Genomic DNA, 26,118 nt, shown 5'->3' on the forward strand with positions numbered 1-26,118 from the left:
AGTTCTCTAGACAGAATCAAAGCTGTCCATTTTCTGATCCCAATTAGAATAGCACCCCCTCCTTACTGTTGCTTTTAATGATCATCGGAATTCCTCAGAAGAGTTAGAGAGCACTTAGCAAACTCTGGACTGTACTATTGCTTCTGTTGTGCTTTGGCTTCTGTGAACATCCCATCCCCAGGTGACTGGAGCATGTTCTTTGTTTCTGGTTCAGAGGGGTGATGGAGCTGGGGGAAAGCAGGTGGGGTTTGCTAACGGTCATATGTGAGCTTCATTCGCTAGGTTGCTTACCAGTGGCCCACTCAGTGAAGGATCTGGGCTTGGTGTTGGTGACAAAGATGAAGAGGCTCTGCCCCAGCTTAGATTTGCTGCCAGGCTTGCTGAAGACTCAGGTAATTCATTCTGGAGTGTTCTGCAAGTTGTTTGCTGCCACTGTGGCCTGCACAGCTTTGCTGGACATGGAGCTTGCACAACAATTTACCAGTCCTGATTTGGTCCTTCTCACTAGGGCTATTAGAACTATGTGACTACAGTAATACCTTGAGCCTGTTTCTCAACTGTGAGAGGGACATAGTAATGCCAACCTCTTTTATGTACTATGAAGAACAATCACAGGCAGGAGAGTAATGTAAAATATAGTTTCTGCTGACAAGAAAGGACCCCTGTGAATGAGCCAGCTCCTAATTAATTTTAGTATCTGGAAAAAACTAATGATTAGGCCCATTGCTTGAAGGTAAAGGGAAATACTGTATAAAATCAAAACACACTCTCACTTCCTCTGTGGCACTTCTCTGAGGTGTGCAAGATATAGTGCTAAGCTACTGATGCAGCACCTCATTTAATATGAATGGAATGCTATTTTTCTGTTACGTAGTAAATTGCTCAAGGCTATATGGTATGAGAGAGTCTGCCCTTGGTAAGATGATGCCTTTGTCTTCTTTTTTCATCTTTGAAGCTTTCAGTGCTTGGAAAATTAGAACACACACACACACACACACACACACACACACACCACTGGATTATCTCTAAGAAACTTACTATACACCATCACTCGCTGCAGGAAGCTTGTCAATCAACAGGCATCAGGCTTTACTTCTCCATGCTTATTAGAATTCCACAATGACACACAGGGAGAATACAACATGCTATCTGAGAATAATACAAAACAACAGAGGCCACAATGACATTCTTAAGCATAAGGACATCATATTGATACTTACGTCCATTTTGGCTTCAAAGAAGACATCATATCACCTCTACTAATCTATTGTGACCTTGATAATATGCTTCTCTCTGAAGGTCAATTTTGTTTCTTTATTTTTTACTTAGATAATAGTAATAAGTATATACACATAACACATACATACCCAGGCAGAAACACACACATATTCAATTCTAGCCATAATTCTAACTATCCTATGATCATGTGGTCTGACTTTATTCGAAATCATATCAGGTAGCTTTAGTTATAACCCCCATTCCCATTTCTGATGCCTCTTTTAAATTTTCACATATTCATCCTCCTGCATTTTTGATCATTAGCAGTAAGTTCCATTTCCCTTTGCCATATTGAAGTTGAACCCAATATCTCTCCTTTAGGGCAAAACTCCCTTGCAGTAGTCCCTATGCCACTTTGACAGTTCTAAATAAAGCAAGTCTTACTGTTCTTTTAAAAATAATATACTCTCGGCAGGGCAGTGTTTGTGCATACCTTTAATACCAACACTTGGGAGGCAGATGCAGGTGGATCTCTGTGAGTTCAAGGCCAGCCTAGTTTACAAGAGCTAGTTGAAGGACAGGCTCCAAAGCTAGAGAGAAACTCTGTCTTGAGAAAAACCAATATGTATATATATTCAAGAATTAATGGGAGATATATATATATAAGAATTTCATACAACATATTTTGACCATATTTACTCCCATTTCTTCCTGCAACAGTTTACAAATCCACCCTCCCCCTTTCTCCCACACTACTTCATGTCTCTGTTTTAAAACAACACACAGACACAAACACACACACAGACACACACACGACTTGGGGATAAAGCAGTGAAGAACACTAGACAGGAGGTGATTCAAAAGCAATTGTTATTTGATACTAGAAGAACAAAATACATATCAAAATTTGTTTTAGTATGGCAATGGCCTGATTCCCCTCTGTTACACAACACAGACCATTTGTTCAGTTTTTTTTTTAGATTTCCTGAGAGTTCATGTTTCCTATATGTGAGGAGCTGTAAAAATGGCATTGTTTCCAGTGTTTATCACACTCTTACAAGGAGGTCCAATTACTTCCTTCTTGTAGATGAAGAGACTGAAGTTTGGAGAGATCAAGCCACTGCCAAATCTACTGTGTATTGAATGGCTTTTTGCTGTTTTTAGAGCCTGCTCCTCTTCTATTATTGGTGTAGTCTGGATGGTGAGGGTGGGAACTGTGGGTTATGAGCTGGCCATGGTTTCGCTCTGTAAAGAAGCATTCATCCAGCCAATACTGTTGGAGAATTAGTTACATTCCACCTGTAGGCACACAATTCTAAGAACACCTGTTACACTGCAGTCTATAGAAAATGAGCCCCATCCATGTACATTAGTTTTTGCAACAGATTCTATCCCCGCTGGATGGGGATAGAAAATTATGAGCAACAGCAAAACTTGTGTCATTGGCAATTATGACTGAGTTTATTAATCTTATCTCAAATTAGATATGGGGGTCCCTCTATCCCAGCTGCTTTTCCTGCCCTCCTGCCCAGAGATAAAGGGTCTACCAGGATCCAGAGCTCCCAATGGAAGCCACCTCTACTTGACAAGTTGATGTGGGAGTGTCATATCAATCTGTTGCTTTCATTGGTTAATTGATAAAGAAACTGCTTGGCCTGATAGGTTAGAACATAGGTGGGTGGAGTAAACAGAACAGAATGCTGGGAGGAAGAAGAAGTGAGGCAGACGCCATTCTGCTCCTCTCCAGGGCAAATGCGGTGAAGCTTCAGCCCAAGATGGACATACGCTAGAATCTTCCTGGTGGGTCACCACCTCGTGGTGCTACACACATTAATGGAGGTGGGTTGATAAGGATGTGAGAGTTGGCCAGTAGGAGACTGGAGCTAATGGGCCAAGCAGTTTATATATGAATACAGTTTGTGTGTTGTTATTTTGGGGCATAAGCTAGCCAGGCAGCCGGGAGCTGGGTGGCAGGAACACAGCCCCACCGTTCCTTCAACAGCAAGTGATTAGCACAGCCTGGCACTTTCTTACTCTTTACTTTTCTAAGCATATTTGCTTGTCTGTGAAATGGACTTATGAGACATCTTATTGAAATATCAATGTTGGGGGAATGAAATGTCAACTTCCTGGTACTTAGCAGTTGCATGGAACCATTAGACCCTCATTTTCTTCACTTGGCAAGTTGGCATAGTGAGAAAGCTATTCCTGTCTTTACTCTCTTGACTTAATGAAGCAGGTCAAAGAGTTCCAGGAGTTAAGATAGTAAAGAGTTTATTTTAATGGATCTAGGTTATTTTGCTCTTGGAAGTTTGATCATGCGATATTATCATGAGGTACCTCACTAGAAAATGGACAACATGGCATGCTCAGAGGTCATTTTGTTTGATGCTTCCCTGACATGGTTGACCTAACTTATTCATCTTATCTCCCATACCATTCAAGGTTAGCAACCAAATTAGTTTGCATTGGTTATGTTCCCAGGGATGGCTTATTTCTGAAGTCTTCAGTGAACCCATGGCTATCTCTGTTGTGCTTAGGAAGGGAAGAGCTGAAGAACATATTCAAGATAGAACTCTGTGGTTGATAGAAACTCTACCAGGTTTTCCTGCCCTGAGAGAGCAGAACATGTTCCAAAGTCTAAGTCCAGGCATCCTTCCTTAATACTTCTCTCAAGGATTTTGGGAAATATCACTGAAGACACTGGTCACATTACCCTGGAAAAAATGCTGGACTTATATAGAAAACTCTAACTTAAAATTATTGTCCTGCTTACTGTTCAGTGTCAATACTTTTATTTTTCTTGTAGTGGAAATCCTTCCTAGAATAGTGACTAGCATATGAACCTATTTGCCTTCATGGGAAATTATGTATTGGAGCCCAAAGGAATCTCAGACAGTAAGACTACAGGTTGAAGGCCAGTCTGGACTATATATTTAGACCCTGTCTCCAAACACCCAACAAAAATATTTATTGAGTTGACTCTTCATTAGATATTCTGGTGAGTTAACACCATCTTGCATGCTTTTTGATACATGAACTCATGTTGTTTACAAAAGCAGTTAGCAATGTAGAAAAAAGCATCAAACACATTGATAGTAAGCTCTATAAGAACAGAAGAGCAAGTTAAGTGATTGGACTCTTGTTATATCAGAAGAGAAAACCAGATTTCTCTGATCATTGTGAACAGCTCCTCCTGATAGCCAAATCCAAGGCAAAAGTAGGTAGAACAACTATATCTGTCTCAGCTCAGACAGAGCCTCTATCCCAGCATGCAGATTGAGGAAAAGCACAAGTTCAGGTAATGGGAAGATGAAAGAAACATCTGTTCTCAGAGTGCATGCTTGTTTTCACAGCTCCTTCAAGTACCGCAGTGCTGGCTCTAAGATTACGTTTTCTCCAGAACGGAATCTCCGCAAGGCCAGGTCAATTTTCTGAGGACTCAGGGACAAGTTGTAAATGAGATTGTAGTTGTGGATGAGGCGTTTGACTCTTTCCTTTTCCAGAACTCCTGTGATGACATTGATAGATTATTATTTTTTAAATGAGGAAAGAAGAATCAAGGAAAGATATAGGTTAGCTTGAATGAGTTGTAGGTAGATGTTAAACACTAATGTTTTAAGACTTTAAGATCTCCTGAGTGTATTGGGAGCATGAGGACCTTGAGAAAGAGTTGAAGGGGAAGGGCGAAGCAGGGAAGGGAGCAGAAAAAATATAGAGCTCAATAAAAATCGATTTAAAAAGATTCTTTAAATTAGCTTAAGACATTTAGAGTCTTGGATATGACTTATAGATCTTAGGGAGTGACTTCAGGGTAGAATAAAGCAGATGGGTCCAGTAACACCACACATATGTTCTAAAGAATTCAAGCTCATTCTTTAAATCCATACATCTTAGCTCAAATTTTCACAGAAGTGGGGTGCCTGTTAAAAGTGTTCATAAATATTGTGATTTCTTTTTCTTATCCAAGCACCTGTGGATGTTCTGAAACATGTAGGCATTAAAGTGCTCCTTCTTGACACATATTTCCTGTGACTCTCTCCCACTAACCTGTGTGATAGAACTCAATGAGGACAACGTTAGCATGGTTTCTGCATGAAGGTTGGGTGATAGCCACAGAGAGGGCTGTAAGTGCGGGCCACAGTATTACTGATGATCGCGAACTGATTCATAAGCCCAAAATGGAAGCTTAGATATGTTGGTTGCTGCACTTAAGATGCAGGGAAATGATTCTGTTGCCTGGGGAAGCTTTCCAAACCTTGAGGAAGATAAGCTATGCAAAAGATTAACTGAAGTGGAACAACAACTCCAACAATGACTATTTTTCCCACAAAATAGCCCGTGCCTCAAACTCCATTCCAAGCATTTTACAATATTGATTTATTTGACCTTAACCATGACCCATTTCATAAAAGGAGAAACTGAGTCCTAGAGTTGTTCAATCATTTGCTTAAGGGTGCTCAAAGTAAACTACTATATCACATGAAATGAAGGTACAATATTCAATATGGATCATATGATCTACTACTTGTGTTCTTTGAACTGTGAAATCTATGCCATAAAGTCCCCCACACACCACAAAACAAAAGCTTTCCAATATCTTTAAGGATTAAAGGTGTACTCCTCATGTCCTGGTAAGTTTTGACTTTCCACTTGACAAACCTAGGATCACCTTGGAAGAGTCTTGGTTAGGAATTACCTAAATCAAGTTAGCACACAGTCATGCCTTTGGGATTTTCTGAATTGTTAATTGAAGTAGGAAGATCCACCTCGTTGTGAGTTGCACCATCCTTGGGCAAGTGGCTCTGAACAGTCTCAATGGTGGGGAACATTGCCTGGTAGAGTCTGGGCTTGAATCTATATCTCTGGATCAAAAATAAGCAACACCTCATTCTCCTTCTAGTATGTCTTGAGAACTAGCTGTAGTGGAACATTGAGAAGACCTAGGTTTGATTTATGAATTAGATTCCTACTGGCCACTGCGTTATCACTTTGAGCTTGAGTTCTTCCCCTGGAAAGAAGGGCACTAACCCTTCAGCTTCTGGCCAATTTGAAAATTTAGAGATGAAAAGCATGAAATATCCAGGCCTGGGGAAAGAATGTCTTTTACAGCATTCTGCCTCTTTGACTTTATTATTTTCTATTTGGCCTTTGGTTCACTAAGTGAATTCTTAGTATACCATTTGCTCTTTCTTTAGAATACTTGTCATTCCTTGTTTCTTCTCTTCAAGGCTATTTTCTTCACAAGCCCCATTAGAGAATCAGCTCAGTGGGTTCCCAGAAACCCTGATTTGATGATGGATGGCCTGCCTTGGATGCTGGATAGGGAATGCGCTGGCCTACTTAGCTCCTTGCACATAATAAAGAACAGTGAGTCATCTGTGGGCAGAGCAGGTGTTGTCAGCTCCGCATCTAGAAAAGGCCTCCACGGTCTGTGAAATGCTGTGGCTAATGAACCAACAGCGTGACCTTAGTTAATCCGCTTTCCCATTAAAGACAGTAGTAGATGTTCCCAGATCTGGCTGATACATTCTTTGGCTCTTGAGCAACTAGCAAACTTCATAGAAACGGAGAAAACAGGCATAAACAGTGAAGGGGGCATGAAAAAGACATCTCACGGCCATCAGCATCTGTCCCCAAAGTCAGCAAAACTACATTTTTTTTCTTAGACTGTTTCATTACTATGAGAAAGGTCGAAATCTTTGGGGAGTTTCCTAGCAACTAAGTTTAGGATCCAGCATCCATTATCCATTATCATGATTTGACATTTTATTTAGAAATGCCTTTTCTTTCTCCTCGGTGTGTAGCTCTGCTCAGGGTTGCTTCAATAACCTTTTATTCTCCCTTCTGCCCCAGAGAAATCTTCACTAACTGATATATCTCAGCTCTCTTGATGGCCTTCACTGGTTAATCTTTTGATGGATTCTGGTAAAGGAGGAGGCTTCATCTTAGCTCCCAGGATTCAGGTAGAGTCTCAACATCACCATGTGTCTAAGGACCTAATGGAAACCTCCAGGTCTGTCTTGTTCATCCCTTTTCCCTGTTGCAAGTCAGCTCACCTCCTAACATTTGCAGAAGATGGTTTCAAGATAGCGTAACCTGTTAACATCACCCAAATATTCTCTATATCATGTTGCAGGTCCAGCTATGCCTCCCCAGTACTGTCTCTGGTACTTCAGCTCATACTATATGCTAACCTTCCTTTCATAGCTTGTCTCTTTCCTTTTTATATTATCAATTTCAATTGATATATATTTATGGAGTACCCTGTGATGTTCTGCTAAAAAATAAAATTTTGTAAAATTTAATCAGAGTAGGCATATTTATCTCAAATACTTAGCACTTCTTATTGGGGAATAATCCAGAATTCCTTCTTTTGAGATTATTTGAAGCACATAGTATATTAGAACTTTTCCTCATATGTAATAGTAGCTAAGCACTATTACATGCCTTTCCTTTGGAATACTTAATTCTCAATTCTTCCTTTAACCAAGAAACTTTATTATATATTATCTCTTTACTTTTCCTTTGTAATGCTGTTAACTACTGCAAGTCTCTGTATCTTACCTAGAAGTCTGTCTTTGAGGACAGAAGCTGCGACTCAGTCTCTTTGGTTTTCTTCTTGGTCTAGACTCTAACACAGTGCTGGGGTCATTAGCAGATTTTTAATACATATTTTATTATCCAGTCAGCTTAATCTTGTATGTAAAGTTCTCAGTTCTTTCTAAATATATTTTTCTTCCTTTCTTTCACATAATTATTGAACAAAATTTGGCATATTATATAATTATATTTCAGGAGATCTAAAATGTATTAGAAATTCAAAACAGAAAAAAAAACACAGAGACTAAAGACATTGCTATTTTCATATAAGTGCTTTTACAGGGCATGCCTGCACTAAACCATTGGCGATCATTTTAACATTAATAAAGCCTTTGCTGATCCCACAAAAGGAGTCTTCTTTCTCTGAATGCCCACATGGCAAAATCTAAGAGCCTATGTCACCTCGCATGTTATACTTGGTTATTTATAGACATACAATCTTTTATTTCCTCCAAATTAAAGAAAAACTGTTGAAAAAATTATGCTAGTTTCAGGCAGTAGGAAAAAAATACTGTCTACTAGTGAGGGAGCAATAACCTTCAAGTAAAATATACGTGATATCAATATGATGGTAGATGTTCAAGAGGCTGGCAAAGCCAGATGAAGTCTGACCTAGAGCCATCTCAAGTCCCAGAGAAGAGTGATTGGATTCTAGTGTAAATAATATTGCTGGGAAGGAGACTGGGCAGACGCAAGACTTGGACAAATGGGAAAGTAAGGCATATCCGGGGAAAGGCAAGTGACCTATTAGGACTGTGCAAGGAAAGCTAAGAGTAAAAATGGTAGAGGAGACAACTCAGGCCCGCAGACACTGGGTTTCGACTTGCTAAGTAGTTTGGAGTTTCTCTTGAAAGCAGAAGGATTTAGGGGAATGGCGAGAATGAAGCCTGTGTTAAACTGGTGGAAGAGTGGAGGTAAGGGATAAGAAACACAATGCCATTTTCAGTCACCTCATGGGCAATTAATTCTTCTTTGATTTATCTTCGTGTTTTCTGGTTGTGCCAGGCACCTGTTTTCCAGATAAAATGTTCTATTTACTTATACAATGGGAGTAAGGCAGGCATTTATGTGTAGGTGAGACCACAAATAGAGATAGGCTAGTGGACTTTGGAATCCATACTTTACCTGTGTTGCTCAGGTCACATAAGTAGAGGGCGTTTTCCAGCTTTCTGAACCTGTCTATCCACAGCTCAGGTTGTTCAGCCTCTTTCATCATGGCTGGACTCAAATCAGGCTGAGAGTCTGGCCTTTTCTTAAAGGAGTTTACTGGTTCTTGTGGGGCTGAAATCATAGTGGTAGGGTTTTCCGGCCAGAGATTCTCTTCTGGAGTTTTCTACCAAAACAACATAAGCATTCAGTACCCGGAGCTCCAGACTGTTGGCCAGAGACGAGGCCACACAAGTAGAAAGATTTATTGCAAGTTCTGCCTTTGGAAAGCAAGGGAGAGTCTCATGTATTCGGCAGCCCAAGGCTCTCTCTGCCAAGGTTTTGCTGAATGCAAACATGGTGAGTTTTTCTTTCTTTGAGAAAGGTGACATCATCACTTTTGTCCAGTTTTCTGCTTTGAAACAGGCAAAGGACTTGGGACCTGATTGGCAGATCCGATGTCCTTTTCTAAGGTGCTAGAGGAATCTACATGGACTGAGCTTCTGAGAAAAGTCACCACTTCTGCAGTGGTTTGTGGAGAACGAGTGACTGGCACAATAATAGTGTCACCTTTGACCTGTGGGTCAAGTTTCAAGAATAGCTAAGTTTCTCTCTGTATAATTTAACAAGGGAGATAGAAGCTCAGAATGGACAAGAGACTTTTAAAATTGCTCAGGCCTCATACTAGACCCAAAACTATAGGCATAGAAGTGATGCCTAGCTCACTTCAATATCCTAATCACATGCCTATAACAGAACAAAGAAGTATGATGAAATAGACAAATGAGACCCTTTGGTGCCAAGTAAATAAGACATCCTGGCAGCTTCTGTGAATATCTGTGGCCTGATCAGCACTACTCTGGGCTTTCAGGAAACTCACCTCCTGCCTGTCTGGTCCACGTGGTTATAAGAAGAAACACCATATATATTGCATGGTCTGAGGCTGGGCATCCAATGCAAAACAATTAGTGTATCTGTTGTCCAGCAGCAAGGGGGCAGGGAACATGAAGCTCACAGTAAAGATAAGAAAGCTTGCTTATGTTTGACTCCTTGGTTTAGTTCATGTTACACTTCTGTCCATATTTAACACATTAAAATTTTCTGGTTTTTTTTTACTTAATTATACTATAGAGTTTGTTCTGTTCATCATAGTCTAAAATGTTCACCATAAAACAATACCTTTGATTTGTACCATCTGAGTACCCTTAACCTTCTAATAGCTGAAGCTTTGCAGTTCTTTCCCATGTCAAATTTATCAATTGGAAGTGGTATGCACCCCACACTCCAGAGAGGAATGGCTGTGACAAGTTTGCCTGTGAGTTGGGTAACAGACATGGATGAGGTTGCTCCTGGGGAATGCGAAGAATTTTTTTGTTTGAAATACTAGAACACTGTGTGAAATTGCGCTGACACAGTTGACAGGAAACTAGTAAATTTTCAGGATGAATATAAAATAATTTTGTTTTGATAAAATTAACTTTGGGACAAAGAAAACTTTCACACAGTAAAATAAAATAGTGATTCTTATGCCTTTTTAGAGATTTGGGCAACTTTAGAAATGGCAAAAGTTTTAGAGAAATCTGTTAATTTACTATACTTGCATACATGGATTTTTTTAATCAAAAAGTCCAGTTTTATTTATTCATTTTTAATTTCTTTGGGTACTTCCCCATTCTCTGATAATTAAAGACAAGGGGAAGTAGAGATTGTGTGAACCCAAACCAGGCCCAGTGAAGGAGCAAGTAACTAACAGAGCTTATATGATTTTTCTGTGCCAGGAGAAATCCAAATTCTTGCTTGGTCCAGTGGACATTAGTGTTCTGTTTGCTAATTTCTCTGCTTATCCTTTTCAGTATTACATGGGCATTTTTTTTCTCCAGGCACATAAAGCCTGGCAACTGAAGATATCTTTTGTCTTTATCTCTTTATAATGTTATTCCCTTGGTTACAGAAGCCCTTTTTGATGCTCGCACCTGAAATAATTGAGCTCCTATGAAACTTGCAAGACCCATCTCAGATCCTATTTCTTGTACTGAGTTCCTTCGTAGACCAGGATGAGCAAGAGTTTATTCTTCATCATCCGTTTGCCTGTCCAGGTGCTCACAATTCAATATTATATTTGTCTAAGTATCTATTGCCCTAGAGGTAGTTATTGATGTATCATCAAGGTCATATGAGATAGTTACTGAAAAATCTCAAAAATCTGGGTACTGCCTAACAAAAGTTTTCAATACATGCTTGTTGGGTAAGTATGTCAATGAATGAATCAATGAATAGACATATGGGATGAATTATTTTCTCTGGTATCATAGGAAAGCTGTTTTATCAATCCCCTTCTTCGCCTCCTTTTTAAAAAAGTGGGACAATGAAGACTGATTATACAAGGATGTGAGAAGAGTCAATTATTATGGAAAAGCAAAAAAGCCCCTTCAACAGGAGGCAAAATAAAAGAGCAAAATGTATTTTTTATAATCTTATTCACAACAGATTTAACACTCAAGGAGAAAAGCATTTGCGGTTGTTTTTTACATGACAAGATGCTTGCCAAAATGGATACTGTTTTCTAAAATATTTCCATGTGTGAAGTGCATGAAGAGGACTCCCATAACTTTAAGACAAATCATGTTCTAATCTGGACATTTCAAAACAACAACAATCGAAAAGCCCATGCTGCTTTTCAAATCTTCAAAATTTCCTCACTAACTGCTGAGAATATTAAGATGGATTTTCAACCATTTGCTAGATAGTTGTTTTCTTATTTTTGTTGTTCTTTTTTCTTTTAAAATTAGAGAAATTCTTAAATTTTAAGAAGTGATCCCTTAGGGAAAGGACACTCTCAGGTTCTGGAAGCCAGCGATAAGCTATTAAAATGGTCTTCTGGCCACCCTTTAGACTGATGACAATTGGTGGCCATAAGTTTTGGAAGCTCACCTGTATATATGCGACAAAAACAATTGCTTGGGGCACATGACAAGTCCATCACTGAGCAAGGGCAAGAGTCTTCCACATACTAACCAGGATGGGAATTAAACATATCATATTTTAGGAGTTAATCTGCCTCTCCTTTCCAGGTGAGGCAGGTCCTAAAGAGAGTCTGATAGCAAGGTATAGGGTGGGAATAAAGAACCCATAGGGGAGGGTGGCCTTCCAGCCCAGCAAGAGGTGGGAGGATGCAATCAGGGTTCTCAAGGCCCTCCCAAGAGCTCCACATGCCCAGATGCATACCATATGATCAGTTTTGCTTTGGGGTCTCTCAGGGACTTCGACCAAGGTCCCTGGGGTTTTCTTTTCATTCTTTCCTAACAAGAAAAACAAAGAGAGAGAGAGATGAGGGTTGAATTTTGCATGCACATTTAACATATACATACGCATGAGGAAATGCAGCTTTGTGGCTCTGCTGGCTGTTTGCATTGTACTAGGCAACAGGGAGACTCTTGGTGGATAAAAGGCAAGTTTCTACCTGTGAATTTCCACATAGTTTCTCAGACCAACTATTCAAACACAATTATTATACATACCACAGAAAGGAAATATATGGACATAGAAAAACATTTCAGTTTATTTAGAAGCAGTAGAAGCTGTGGGGAGGGATTATTCTTAGAGGAAGTGAAGCAAACTGATGACTGGAGGAATGAGCAGGAGTCATTTGGACAAAGGCACTGTGATGGTGCCCGTGAAGCAAAGGTGTGGACCAGCTGAGTACAACCTGTAGAAGGCCCTGAACCAGAAAATCTTATGCTGCTTAATGAGAATGAGAGTCTCTTCCTGTGACTCTGTCCTTTAGAACGTAAGCTCTGCACTCCCTTTCCCATCATCTGTGTGTACGTATCTCATTCCCAGGCTGTCGGCTGCTGTCTTCATGGATAAGGCCAGCTTGCTTTAGTTGCAGAACAACCAACCTTCTGCTCAATCCTCCCCAGCTTAGGGAGGATTTTACAGACTCTAAATCCCTGTGACTATCCCGGAGTGCTGAGTGAAATTTGATAGGTCACTAACAAACATACATTAGTCCTCAGTTGGGTCTCACTATTTTTAATAAAAATGAGCCAAAATAAGCAAAGTTGGAAGGGGTCAATGTAACATAGTGGGCAAGAATGTCAGTTCTGAGGTGGAAGTCTTGGGTTTAAATCCTAGATATTTTCCTTATGAGATCTATGACCTTGAACAACCTATTCCACATCTCTGTGCGTCTGTGTCAGAGAAAGGAGGACACCTTGGGTAACTGCTAGTATTAAATGGGATTAGCTAGAACATAGCAAGTATTCAGTAAGTGTTAAAAAGAATGAAGAATGTTTCCTAAATTTCCACAACAGGCTTAAATCACCTTCGTAATACTCTATTAGCATTGAATTCCTGGATCAATATGAATTATGATTTTCAATTACTTTTTGTATGTTGGTGTTCACATATGCATAGTAAATGTGGGTATACATGTTTGTGTGTGTGCATATGTATTGATGCACTATGAACACGAGTACATGTTTGTGTAGTGGCCAGAGGCATCTTCCTCAGTCACTCTCCAACTTATACCATCTTATATTTTTGAGGTAGGGTCTCTCCTAGAATCTAGAACTTACCGTTTAGTTAGACTGACTGCCACAGTCCTTTTTGTCTCTGCATTCCCAGCTCTGTGGTTATAGCCACTCCATGCCCCGCTGGACCTGTTTTTTTTTTTCACATAGGTGTTGGGAACCAAACTCAGGTGCTCCAGTTTGTAGAGCAAGCACTTTACAAATTAAGTCATCTCCCCAGTTCTTCTTCAGTTTGTTGATAATGAAGAAAATGCAATTTCATATTCACCTGAAGCTTCAGGACCCAGCAGAGAATGGCCCTCCGAGCTTGCTCCTATATGAATGACTATGCACTATTATATCACGTTTGGAAAATAGAGCCACTAAGTGGGTAGCTCTTCTCCGATTCCTTCTCCAATCCTCTAAGAACATGGATGTGTCTCTGTAGTTCTTTATCTCTCATAACCTACCCAGATACCAAAGAATAAACTTCAACTGATACTGTGGCAGTTTGAATGTAATTGGCCCACCTAAGCTCATAGGAAGTGGCACTATTAGGAGGTGTGGCTTTACTGGAGTAGGTATGGTCTTGTTGGAGGAAGTGTGTCACTGTGTGGTCTTATATATGCACAGGCCACACCTAGTGTCTCAGTTCACTTTCTGTTGCCTGTGGATCAAGATGTAGAATTAAAAATAAAAAAGTTGTAGAATTCTTAGCTTCTTCTCTAGCACCATGTCTGCCTATATGCCACCATGTCCCACAATGATAGTGATCTAAACCTCTGAAATGTAAGCCACCCAATTAAATGTTTTCCTATATGAGAGTTGCTGTGGTCATGGTGTCTCTTCATAGCAATAGAAACCCTAACTAAGACAGATGCTCACTGAAGGTTGTGATAGCAGTCCCTTTGAAGCAAATCTGAATTAATCTGTTGAGAATTTAAGTTATCCTGGGAACCCATGAACACCTACTTGCACTGAGATTTGTTCACTGCATCACATTTGTGAAAGAAAAGAATTTGCTCTTTATTGCAAGAAGAAATGCCCAGCTTACTCTGAAGCAGAGATGGACAGCTAAAGGGCCTCTAGTAGGGGTGTTGACTAATGGTCAGACAAGCCTAACCATTAACCCTGTATTTTTCTTCTACCAACAGTGAACTTTTGGACCAGTTCTTTTGCCTGTGAAATTCCAGGAACTTGCTGTAATACCATGAAGTTAAAATCATGTATGTAAAATACTCAACAATGGAAGGTGTTTGACATTAGGCAAATCTCATTTCCCCAGAGGAAAAGATTTACCATACAGCATACCAAGCATTTTTCTGAGCATCAATTAATGCATGACACTTTTTAGAATAAGACCTAGAACCTAGACTTATCTCTTTCTAGCTATTCCTTGCTGTCTGAGCCTTTCAAAGTTCCCTTAGGAGAATATATGAAAAGTCTGCTTAGTTTCATTTAATTTACCCCTTTTCCTTGTCATATCTTATGGTGTACACAAAGGTAATCACTTGCATATGTAAACATTGTTTAAAAGACCTGTGCTGGAGATCTCTTTTTCTTCTTCCTAACACAGCAGGAAGGGCAAATGAGAAACATCTGTCTAGTCAGCCAGTGGAAGATTTGCACTGAGGAAATAAACCCCACTGGCTTCTAGAAGTTTCCAAGCATGGGAAGGACCAGGATTTATAAGGCTGCCAGGAGAGTGTGATGTTCACACAGCCATCCTTCCTGTTTGCTCACACTGACTGTTGGAATCCGAATCAGAACTCTTTGGTGCTGCTCTATCTTATCCCAACCTGGGGAACTTTAAAAATAACTAGTGTGCAGATGACTCACAAGACCAATTAAATCTCGATTTCAGGCAAGGAGAATACTTTTTAAATGTGTTCTCTAGGTGATTTGAAAATAGAATGAAGCTGAGGGCATTTAATCCAAGTAAAAGCTTCTGGATTGATGAGTTCTAATAAATGAAGCTTATGTGATCAGCAAACTAACATCTATCAAAAGTTTGCCACATAATCTAGAATAATTCTGTGAGGTGGAAATTATCTCTATTCCACAGATGACCTAACTAAGAAGATGAAAATTCCAGTTGTCTGCTAATATCAAAAGTGGTTGTAAGCCTGCTTCCAACTCGTTCATTCATGAAAGACACACTAGTCAAGTGTTTACCAGAAGCCGGTATTGTCTTGGGAAGGACACACAACAGTGAACAAGACAAGCTTTCTTCTCATGCAGTGTACATTCTAATTGTGAAGCTAGGAATCACAAACACAACAATGTCAGGTCCAGATATGGGCCATAACAACCAGACACAAATTCACAGGTAAGAACCACAGGTGACACCAAGCAATTTGCCCAAGGCCTCCTAAGAAGTCACAATTAAATAGAATGTTCAATAGACTAAAAACAAGGGAATAAACTATGCAAATGCCAGGGGAAAAGCACTTGGAAAATTACATGAAAAGCAAAGCCTTTGGCAGCAGTGTGTAGTGTGTTCAACAATAGCTGCAAGGAGAGAGTTGGTGTAGCCCAAGGAAAAGCGAAGAAAAAACATGTGCTAAGAGTTACAAGATCTCCTGGCTGAGCCTTAGCACTGATGCCAACTTCTGGTCATTTAGCTTTCAGCCCTCTCTCATTCCCTGGGGATTCTCCTCTTCTTTTACCCTCTTTGGAGATAGAAACTTTATTTTGCTATGCAGGACCACTCAACTCAATCCAGTGCCCTGTGGTTTGGTAGGACTGATAAATTGTTCCAGCTCTGAACATGTTCTAGTTAACCTAAGCCTCTAACAATGTCTTAACCACTGTCTTTCTCGGTTCCAAGCTGGACATCAAACTTCATCACAGGTCCAGTCATCTAGAAATGGAAAATTCCCATCAGTAACCGTGAGTCCATAACACAGAGCAACAATGGCCATTCTGCCCTCTCTGCCTGGATGCTCTCCAGTGAGTAACATTATCTGTTGTTTTTCAGGTTCAAGTCACTCTGCACACTGCATAGAACCCAGCTCCTTAGCACATGCAGTTTCTTATTCTTCCTTTTTCTTTCTCTCTGTTTTTAAAGATGATGAAATAAATAAGTCAGAGTGCACTAAAGTAAATACTACAATAGAAAGTTTATTACGTATCTATAAAGCCAGTACTTCATCTGTGGCATCTGCTATGGGATGGATTGTGTTTCTGTAGCCCCTGTGTACTGATACTGTAAAGTTGGGTAGCTCGGATGTGACTGTATTTTGAGATAGGGCCTTAAAAAGTGATTGTGAAACTGAGGATGTTTGGGTACGTACCAACACAATCTGACTGATAAGCTTAAAAGTTAAGGAAATCTGGTCTGAGAGGTGCTGGGATGCATGCAGGCAGAGGAAAAGTCCTGTGGAGGATGGTGCAAGCATCTCCTTGATGCTGAGGAAGGGCTGAGCTATTACACTCTTCTTCATTCTCAACAGGAGTTATATGTGAATTCACAGGCACAGGAAAGCATTTAGAGGTCTTAGCATTATAATATGGGATTCTGTTTGCAATACGAGTATGCCAACCTTCCAAACTATGGGGCACTTAAGACCCAGCGTCCCAGGATGTCCTGGGGAATGCTTTCTCGAACTCCCTGACTTTCATTAGAGATACCTGACCAGGTGAGTAAGAATACTGCCTTCTAGCTTTTTGATGTAGTGTGCTGATCTGTAGTATGCTTTCTCCAGAACCCAAGGGTTGGAAATGTTTCTTAGTCATTAAGGTCTGGAGTGCATCAAAGTATTGAGTTATGTCCCCCAAATTACATGTTCAGTTCCTACCCACTGGCACCTATGAGTTTGTCTTATCTGAAAACAATCGTTATATATATAATCAACTTGAGAACAGCTGAGATCTTTTTAAGAGGAAGGAGAAGGTCTTTAGATACAGAGACACAGAGGGAACAGAAGAAGGCAAGGGGACATGTGAGCAGACATGGGATCATATGTAACAGACTTTTGGAGGCTTCAACCTCCTACTCAAAGTAAGAAGCAACCAGAGGCCCTTTCCAAGAGACTTCAGAGGTATTATGGCCCTCAATGATACTTAGATGTAATATCAACAGACTTCAGAACTATGATTGAAACCTTTTCTACTTTTTAAAGTTCCAGGATCATAAAAATTTGTTATCGAGGCTGGGATCATAAGTACATTCTTCATACCTCTTTTCAACTTTTTCAGTCTCTGATTCTTACATGACTAATGCCCTATACCTATACCTGTTTCCATGTTTCCCCTGGCCACTTGGACTGATATATTCATCCCTAGCAACCCCACCATACACACTTGGTACCTTGCACTGTGATGCACAATAGTTAGTGGGTGTTTCAGTAGAGAAATCATAGCAACAGATTAATACAAATGCATATATTTTTCTCCTGTCATATTTAAACTTGCTAATAGCTAAATATTTTGCCATATTCATCTTTAAAATCTCACTTAATAATATGTCATGGAAATCATTATGTGGCAGCCCAGTTATGTTGTTTAAAACTCAACAATTTAATCAGCCAGTTGTAGTATAATTTAATTAAATGTTCCCTGAAGGATCTTTTCCATGCTTCTAATTTTAAGACATTTATAAAAGTTGCTGCACTAAACATATATCAAGGCACACACATACACACACACACATATATGTTTGATAACTATATTTGTAGATGCTAACCTGAAGGATTGGTAGATTCAAGAGACTGCATCTGAAATGTAAGCCAATAATACCAACTTCATGTGTAAGTGTGCTATATTCTTATCAAAGGGTTGCCACAGAAAGTAAAATATGGAGCTAGAAGACTTACACTTTCCCTTATCTAAAAACATAAATGGTTTTTAAGGAAATTTTCAGTCCTGTCCTTTCTTCACTGAGTATTTTTGGGAAGAATGAAATAAAACCCAGCTAGGTTTGCTGACGAATAAGAAAGAACAGTACTCACCTACAGGCGAATCGCACAACAGATCAGAAGAAGCCCTTTTCAGCCACTTAACAAAATTCTGCCACCTGTGTAAGAAGAGGAGCCAGGATTGAGTGATGAGTAGCGATGCTTCCTCTACTTCAGGAGCATGCGTAGCCAAGCTGAGTTTTACTCGTTGGCAGCAATATTGAAAGGGATTTTGATTCAGTGTAGGAAACAAATAACTTGAGGTATGTATATCTACCAGGAAGAGCATTGGTATAGGGAACCAGATGCCCTCAGAGTTACAGGAAGCGATAGATGAGTGTGGGACATAGGCCATCAACCCCAGAATATCAGGGGTAGGGGGCATGGCTAAAGCAGGAGGATTAGGGGGTTGAGGCTAGCCTAAACTGTACAGTAGTACCCTGTCTAAAAACCAAACAAACACATAATAATGGACCATAGGTTAGAAATTCAGCATCCTGAAACAAATGAATGAATTACAGCAAAGTCAGCAGACTGGAGATTGGGGTCTGCTGTCAAACTCAGGGCATCCAGAGACCAGGAACTATGAGAAAATCTGGCTAATGTCACAGTCACCTCTAGCCATAAAATCAGTTACTGTCCTAATGGCTGTAAAAACATGACTAGCTATTATTTTTGCATTGTTACATAGGAAAATGAATAAGTCCACGACCTTTCAGTGTTAGCGCTATTCTGCCCCCTTTTCCACCTCACAATCTTATACCTTTACCTATCAGTGAAATGAATTAAATCAGTCATGGAATCTTCATTTCAGGTGGCTATCAGAAATGAACCTTTTTGTTGCCGTGAGTGTCAAAAGGATTGCAACACACAACAAACATAGAGGTAGGATAACTCCATGTGCTGGACTTAACATTTAATGACTTCCCAGGAAGAAATGTATTGGAAGAAATGTATGTTGCAACTGAAAAATCAGTTATCTAAAGCATAAAATAATCCATCAAAATTTTGGTAGTGTAAATCATTTATACTTGCTTGCCCAGAATTCATTTATATATTATATAAACATGCTTCTCTGGCAGTAATAGGTGCCTGGCTTCCTTTTGGATACAGTGTGGCTAGGACTATAGTCAAATATCCATATTCTGCTCAGTTAAGACGGTGATCCACCTGTTTATGAATAACTTTATTCCTTCTCCTTTCATCCGTCCCTCCTCTGTCTTTGTTTTTATCTGTCATTAATTTGTTTCTGGTCCTGTGTGATTTTTACTTCCCCCTAATATTGTGAGTTGCTTCACATTATTAACACAGAGACTCACACCTGGTCAAGGTACATAGACTTCCAGACATACAGCCCTAAATGACACACCTGTGTCACACCCTCCTCACACACGTCAGTGGTCACTGCGAGCGGTTAGAGAGATGGCAAGAGCCAGAGGCAGTGGCTGACTACAAAGAAACTGTTTTGAAGGTCCAACAGAGCTGTTGCAGGTACAAATCCACAGCCACTGTGACAGCATGCACACGGCTTGCACAAGTCTAACCCAGACCACATCCTAGCTTGAAGAGGGGCGGAGGCATGAAGTCCCACTCCCTAATGAGGTAGCTGTTGGAAGTCAATGGTTTCTGGAGAGGGAGAGCCAGTTGTTCTAAGAGTGAGACCCCAGTGAAGGTTACACATTCAAGAGTATACAGACAGCACAAATTAGAGTCCATACCACGAAAGACAGGACACAGTTGGGTGGATGGGATGAGGAAATAAACCTAGGATAATTGGGGCATGAAATGAATATGACCAAAATGCATTATATGAAGTTCTCAAAGAACTAGTATTGAGGAAAAATGAAGAAATTGACATTTGCTCATGTTGGGGAGAGACAGTGTCTGCTGCTAGCAAACAGACTAAATGGAGAGAAGATTAGTTTCTAGTTGACCCATCAGCAGACCAACTGAGATAGAGAGAAAGTTGGCAAAAATGTGTCTTAGGTTTTCTCAAGAAGTTTTAATATCATATAATTTTATTCTCTTTAAATAGAAGTGATACGTTAACAATGAAACCAGCTTATTTTACTTATATCTCATAAACCTTTTCCTATACATGGATCATGTATCAGGAGCATTCTTTGATCAGCATGTGGACTCTGATAGGAGATTTGAACATGTGGTCTCCAGAGCTCCATGTGAGAAAGAGGTAAATCCTGATGTGCAATAATGCAACCAGAAAACCAGGTGACTGTATCAGATGCATCAGGCCTAGGATGGCAAAGAGAAGCTGGAGGGAGAAAGCTCTCATGGGGTAATAATCATACAAGCATCAGGTAATAGCTCAGCCCTGGAAACAGACTGTAGTTTTCTTCACCGCTTCATTTTAGACACTATTTGGAAGAGCAGGCATATTCTTAGACCACCTTCCAAACTTTTTATAATAAAACACAGCCAAGAGCCTAGATCTACTGACAGTCATAGATTGCATATTCCATTTATCGTTCAGAGCTGTCAGAAAATTTCAAGCCATGTTGTCAGATATCAAGTAAGAGAGAATGGCCAGAGAGCGGGCTCAGAGAATAAAGGACTTTGCTATAGAAGCCTAATAACCTGCACCTAATCCCTAGAGCCCACAATGGAAGGAGACAACTGATTCTGAAAATTATCCTCTGAATTCTCCAGGCATGCGCATGATCACATACACAACACACACACACACACACACACACACACACACACACACTGATGAGTAATGAGTACATAAACAGAAAAAAAACTATAGGAGACAAGGCCCTAGATAAAACACTATTAGAAAGTTTTCTACTTTTTCTTGATTATATGCTGCAAATAGGGGGAAGAGAAGGCAGCAAATATTCCAAAAGCTTCAGCTTGGGCGTTGTCTGACACAAAAGGCTTAAGGGACTTGTGTGATCAATACATTTCTTATGATTATTCTACAAAATATTCCTCATTTTAATATCTCATTTTTAGACCTTCAGAAAAATATTCAACTTAAATGTAAGAATAGGTTCCTGTTGTAATAACAGGTACTAGTAATTCTAATAACAAAAGTATGTACCAAGCTTTCTCATTCCAGCTAGGGAACAAAGACTGGGACCCTGATTCTAGATTCAGGAAGATTCAACTTCACATTCAAATTCTAGACTGGGAGTGTAGCTAAGTGGGGAGAGCGCTTGCTTAGCAAGCATGAAGTCCTGAGTTCACTCTCCAGGGAGCATAGTGTTGTGTACTTATGATGACACTTGGGAGGTAGGGATCAATGATCAGGAATTCATGGTCATCCACCGATACGTAGTAAGTTCTAGACCAGCCTATGCTACAAGAGGTTCTTTCTCAAACACCAGCAAGTTTCAAATTCAACTGTGTTTTTTTTTTTTACTTAATATAGATTTCAGAGGGTGTTCTTGGTACCTTTTATTCATTATTGTAAGCTACTCACCCTGAGACACAGGTTAAAGGGATGAGTCATTACCATCCCCTTTTCATCTGACTCAAGATCCACAAGTGGGCAGGTCATAGAACTTGGCTTCACAGCCGTATTTTCCACTTTGTAATTATGGGCATTCTTTCAGTGTCTACTAACATTGACCGTTGTAGAAGTCTGTGGTTAGTCTGACTTTTATTCATTGTTAATTAATTTCCCCTGTATTTTCAGAAGATCTTGGACAAATTTTATTTGTCTTTATAATACAAATTTCTCTTTGTAACATACAAGCACAAAAGTGTATTTTTTTTCTTAATTTAGCTTAGATCGTAGTGAAGTGAGTTTTCAATTTGTATACACGGGGCTCTTTCTCACCAGCTCTGTAAACTTTTTTTAGTTGGTGCTATCCCTTGAGTATGGTTTGTGTAGGTCACCTAGTATATACTAGACCTCCATTCCGCAGCTTGACAATATTGAGACATTAAGATTCTTGCAAGGTCAAGTCTAAAGGAAAGTTATTAGGGCACCAGGACTGCTACCCTTGGAGGAGATTAATGTAGTTCTCAAGGGACTCTGGTAAATTCCTTTACAATTAGTTGTTGCAAAATTAACAATACTGGTCTTCCAAATCAATGGCTTTGTGTCCTGTCACGCAATATCTCCTTTTGTGTCTATTTCTGCCACATGCCATCGGTCACATTGTTACTCAGGTATCAAAAACTCTAGCCAGAGGCCAAGCTAACAAAGCCACCTGATTTGGATTTTCAGTCTCTAATGCTTTCAGCTGAATATACTTAAAATTACAGCAGAGAAATTCAGAATTTTGTTATGTAAGGAAAATGAGCTACCATAGGAGGACTTTGGTGTTTATTTTATTTTATTTCTCTATTTTGTTCCTAATATCCAATGATGCCAAGTAACTTTAGTATTCTAGTCTTATATAATATGCTCTATCTTTTTCTCCCCAAGTTTTTTTTTCCAGGTATAGATTCTATAGAAGTCCCTTAAGTTTGGCATAACATATTAGATTTTTCTACTGTGTTCCTTTTGTTTATTTTTATTGATTCCTAGTGACTTTAATTCTCTAGAGAAGTTGAGGGTTCCTTGAAATCACCCATTCTTCTCCAAGTTTTTCATGATTTTATCTAATCATCTTCAATAATTTTTAAGCTTTATTTTTTATCATTGGTTTGTCTCACTATTCTTATCTCTTTATTGTTTTATAATTCATATCAACAGGATACATGGCTTTTGCAACTTTGAAAGAACCACAATAATTTCTCAAACTTTGCTAGGTTTTAGAGAAGAAATATTTTCTTTCTTTTTCTTTTTTTAGAGCAGAAATATATTCGAAGTGTTATTGAAGTTTAGAGAACTTAGGGTTAAACTTCCTTTCCCATGTTTTGTCATGCTTATTTTACTTTAGAGTTTTTTTTAATTTCTTTTTAAAATTATCTTTTAGGTTAAAAGTACACCTTTAAAGTAGGCTTTATATGTTGGTTCTTTTCTTTTTTTTTATATTCACCATTAAATGAGAGTTTGTCCTGATTTCCATGGTTCTGCTCACTGTTCCCATAGGCCTGCAGACAAGGGACAGGTGACAATTCCTGTGTATACTTGGCATCTCAGATTCTTCTTTCTTAGATCCCTCACCATACTTGTTGGATACAAGACATGGGTATCATATGTCATGATCCATAATCTCCTTAGTATACACAACTACCATCTGTCTCTGCGCTAACTGACACAACTTAACTTTCAGGGATGGCACTGCCAGAGGCACAAAGCCCAGGCTTTCCGCTTCCTACCTTGCTCAGCCCAAATCTTTCCTGTTGTTTCAAAGGTGTGTTCTCTGAATAGCTATCGATGAGGGCTGTGTGGGGAAGCAGCCACACATCTGTGCTTAGGCAGGATGGGGGGATAGTGCTGACTGCAGTACCACCTCATGTTTCTAGTGTGGGAAGACTTGTCTGTGGTCTCTCAACCAAGCGGGAGTCAGCAGTGCATCTTCTGCCTGGCACGCTTCTTAGAAAGCCCTGGTCAGGTAGCTTGCGGATTCCCTCACATTCTGCTAGGTTATGTGACTGGTGACAATTCATTCTTGAATCTGACATATCAAAGGAGTGCCCATACATTTTAGTAATGACAGTGGGTTTTGTCTTAATTTTTGTCCATTTATTTAGGGACTATAAAGCAGATGTCTTTTTATATAAGAACCTTTGATATTTAAAAAGACATTAAGCCTCAACACCAAAAAATCAAAACATGGGCTATTTTACAGTGCACCCTTGTAATCTCAATGGAGCTAACTCTGGGAAGAATGTTCCCCTGAAAACTTCATATAGTCAAAAAGAACTCTGGGTATTCACCCAAGCCAGCCGTCTTTCTTCATTCTCCAATCTGTTCACTGTGGTCTTAGCACCAGGGTGTGGTAAACTAGATTTGCAAGGATTGTGCTTCTGTTTGTCATTGCTCATGAAGTTAGCTGCTACAGATCCAATGATGCTCAGCCAGGAGGGCACAGAGGAGGCAGCTCTGTCCAGACTGCCAGGTGGAAATGATGCTCCTCGACAGGAGAGTTCAATCGTCCTGGAATTCTTAACTCTTACTGAAGGGCACAAAACGTGCCTGTCAGAAGAGACATCTGACAAGCAAGGTGCAAACGTTTCCTAGGGTTATCTCATATATTTGTTTTTATGTATCCCTTGATTGAAATCTTCTCACATGATGTATTAGTAGGTAGACTCTTTGGAACGTTTAAGTCCTGGGGAAAAATCATCAGGAATTTCTAGTAACAGATCCTTCATCCTTTCTATCATGTGAGGTTACAGTGAGAAAACTGAATTTCCAGCCTCCAGGATTGCGAGAAAATGGTACCTGGGGCTCATACAGCTGTGCTATAGAAACATGTATAGACTAGAAAAATCTGCCATGACAAAAGCCACAGCTCCTGGGATGGAAATTCAAGGCTTAATTGCCAGGGGAAGGAAATTCTTCCAGACAGACCCAAGTTCCAAACTGGGTCCAGTACCAAACCGAAGGGTGAACTCCAGCACACAGTTTATCCAAAGCCTGTTGCCCAGTCACACACAAACTTCTCAGAACTGTAGGACTTGCAGGAAATTAACTACATTATGTGGTTATGGTCGAAGACTAAAGCTGTCAAATCTGCATTAACTCAGCCTTTCTGATGAATTCATTCATCAGGGACATGGAAGTTTTCCACTTCCTCATTTGAAAACTAGAATAGCACCTACCTCATGGAGCTGTTGCAGGAATCAAAAAGGTTAAAATTTAACAGAACACTTGAAATATTGCTTGGAATTGTTTAAGTTCTACAAATGTTCTCTATAAGCAGTGACACCTCTATCAGCTCTGTCATCATTATGAGAATGCAGACTAGCAAGACAGGTTTGCTGTCTACCACCGAGTCACTGGGTGAACACAGCACATCTCCAATAGTCCTGTGTGAAACACTTTTCCTATTCCCTTCGACAGCAACTGCTGAATAAGACACCTCATGCTTCCTTTATCTCCTAAAATTCTCCGCTCGTTCCCAGGATTTGCAAAAATTCCTTTCCAACCTAACTCTATTTGCTATAATGGGCCAGATGTGTACGCTACGTATGTCCTCCTTGTGGCTGTGTCAATTGGTCTGCGCCATTCAGGAAGCCTCCATAGCAGCTTCATTATTTATCTCCTTCCCCAACACAATTTGGCTTGTGCACGTGTGTTCTACACTGGTTTGAAGCATTTAATTTTGCCAATATAATTTCCGAGTATTAGATTGCCTCCTGTTCTTGCTCTGCCCTCCTAAATTACCATTTATTACAAAGTCACAGAGAAACATTAAATGTGAATTCTGACTTCCATCTCCCCGGCCAAGAATAGGGATAATCATTTCCATCCAACACAACCTGAGCTCATTTTCCATAAGGGTGATTCAGAGTGGAGATTAGGAATCGTAATCAAGTCTTTCTCACAATCACCTTATCCTGGCCGTCATTCACGAATGTCTCTGCTAATTGTTAGGAACATGGGAAGATGAAAAATGAAATCTCCAATTTTAAAAAAAATTATCTAAGAAACAACAACAACATCAACAAAACACATTTTTTTGTTTCAGGACTGGCAAAAATTTTCCCTCTTGTTAGCTCACAACACGCGAGTTTAAAAAGGGAACACAACTCATTTTATTTGGCTAGATGGGGCTAATCCCACATCACCACAATCCCTCCTGATGTTTTATTGATTCTAAAGGACATTTAATCAGGAAGCAGCTCAGCACTAGAATCCTGCTAATTAGCGCACA

At 39.7% G+C, this 26,118-nt stretch overlaps 1 protein-coding gene across 1 annotated transcript in view; it reads right to left on the reverse strand.

Moving 5' to 3' along the window:
- Positions 1–4,167: 4,167 nt before the first annotated feature.
- C13H1orf87 (chromosome 13 C1orf87 homolog) overlaps positions 4,168–26,118 on the reverse strand; it is a 64,826-nt gene continuing 42,875 nt past the window's right edge. Inside the window, exons 8-11 of the mRNA XM_075946260.1 lie at positions 18,431–18,495; positions 12,193–12,266; positions 8,947–9,154; positions 4,168–4,729 (exon numbers count right to left, since the gene is read on the reverse strand). Coding sequence (XP_075802375.1) covers positions 4,569–4,729; positions 8,947–9,154; positions 12,193–12,266; positions 18,431–18,495 — 508 coding nt within the window. The 3' untranslated portion in view covers positions 4,168–4,568. The remainder of the gene's footprint in view (positions 4,730–8,946; positions 9,155–12,192; positions 12,267–18,430; positions 18,496–26,118) is intronic.

Source organism: Microtus pennsylvanicus, chromosome 13, assembly GCF_037038515.1.
Source record: "Microtus pennsylvanicus isolate mMicPen1 chromosome 13, mMicPen1.hap1, whole genome shotgun sequence".
NCBI classification, from domain to species: Eukaryota; Metazoa; Chordata; class Mammalia; order Rodentia; family Cricetidae; genus Microtus; species Microtus pennsylvanicus.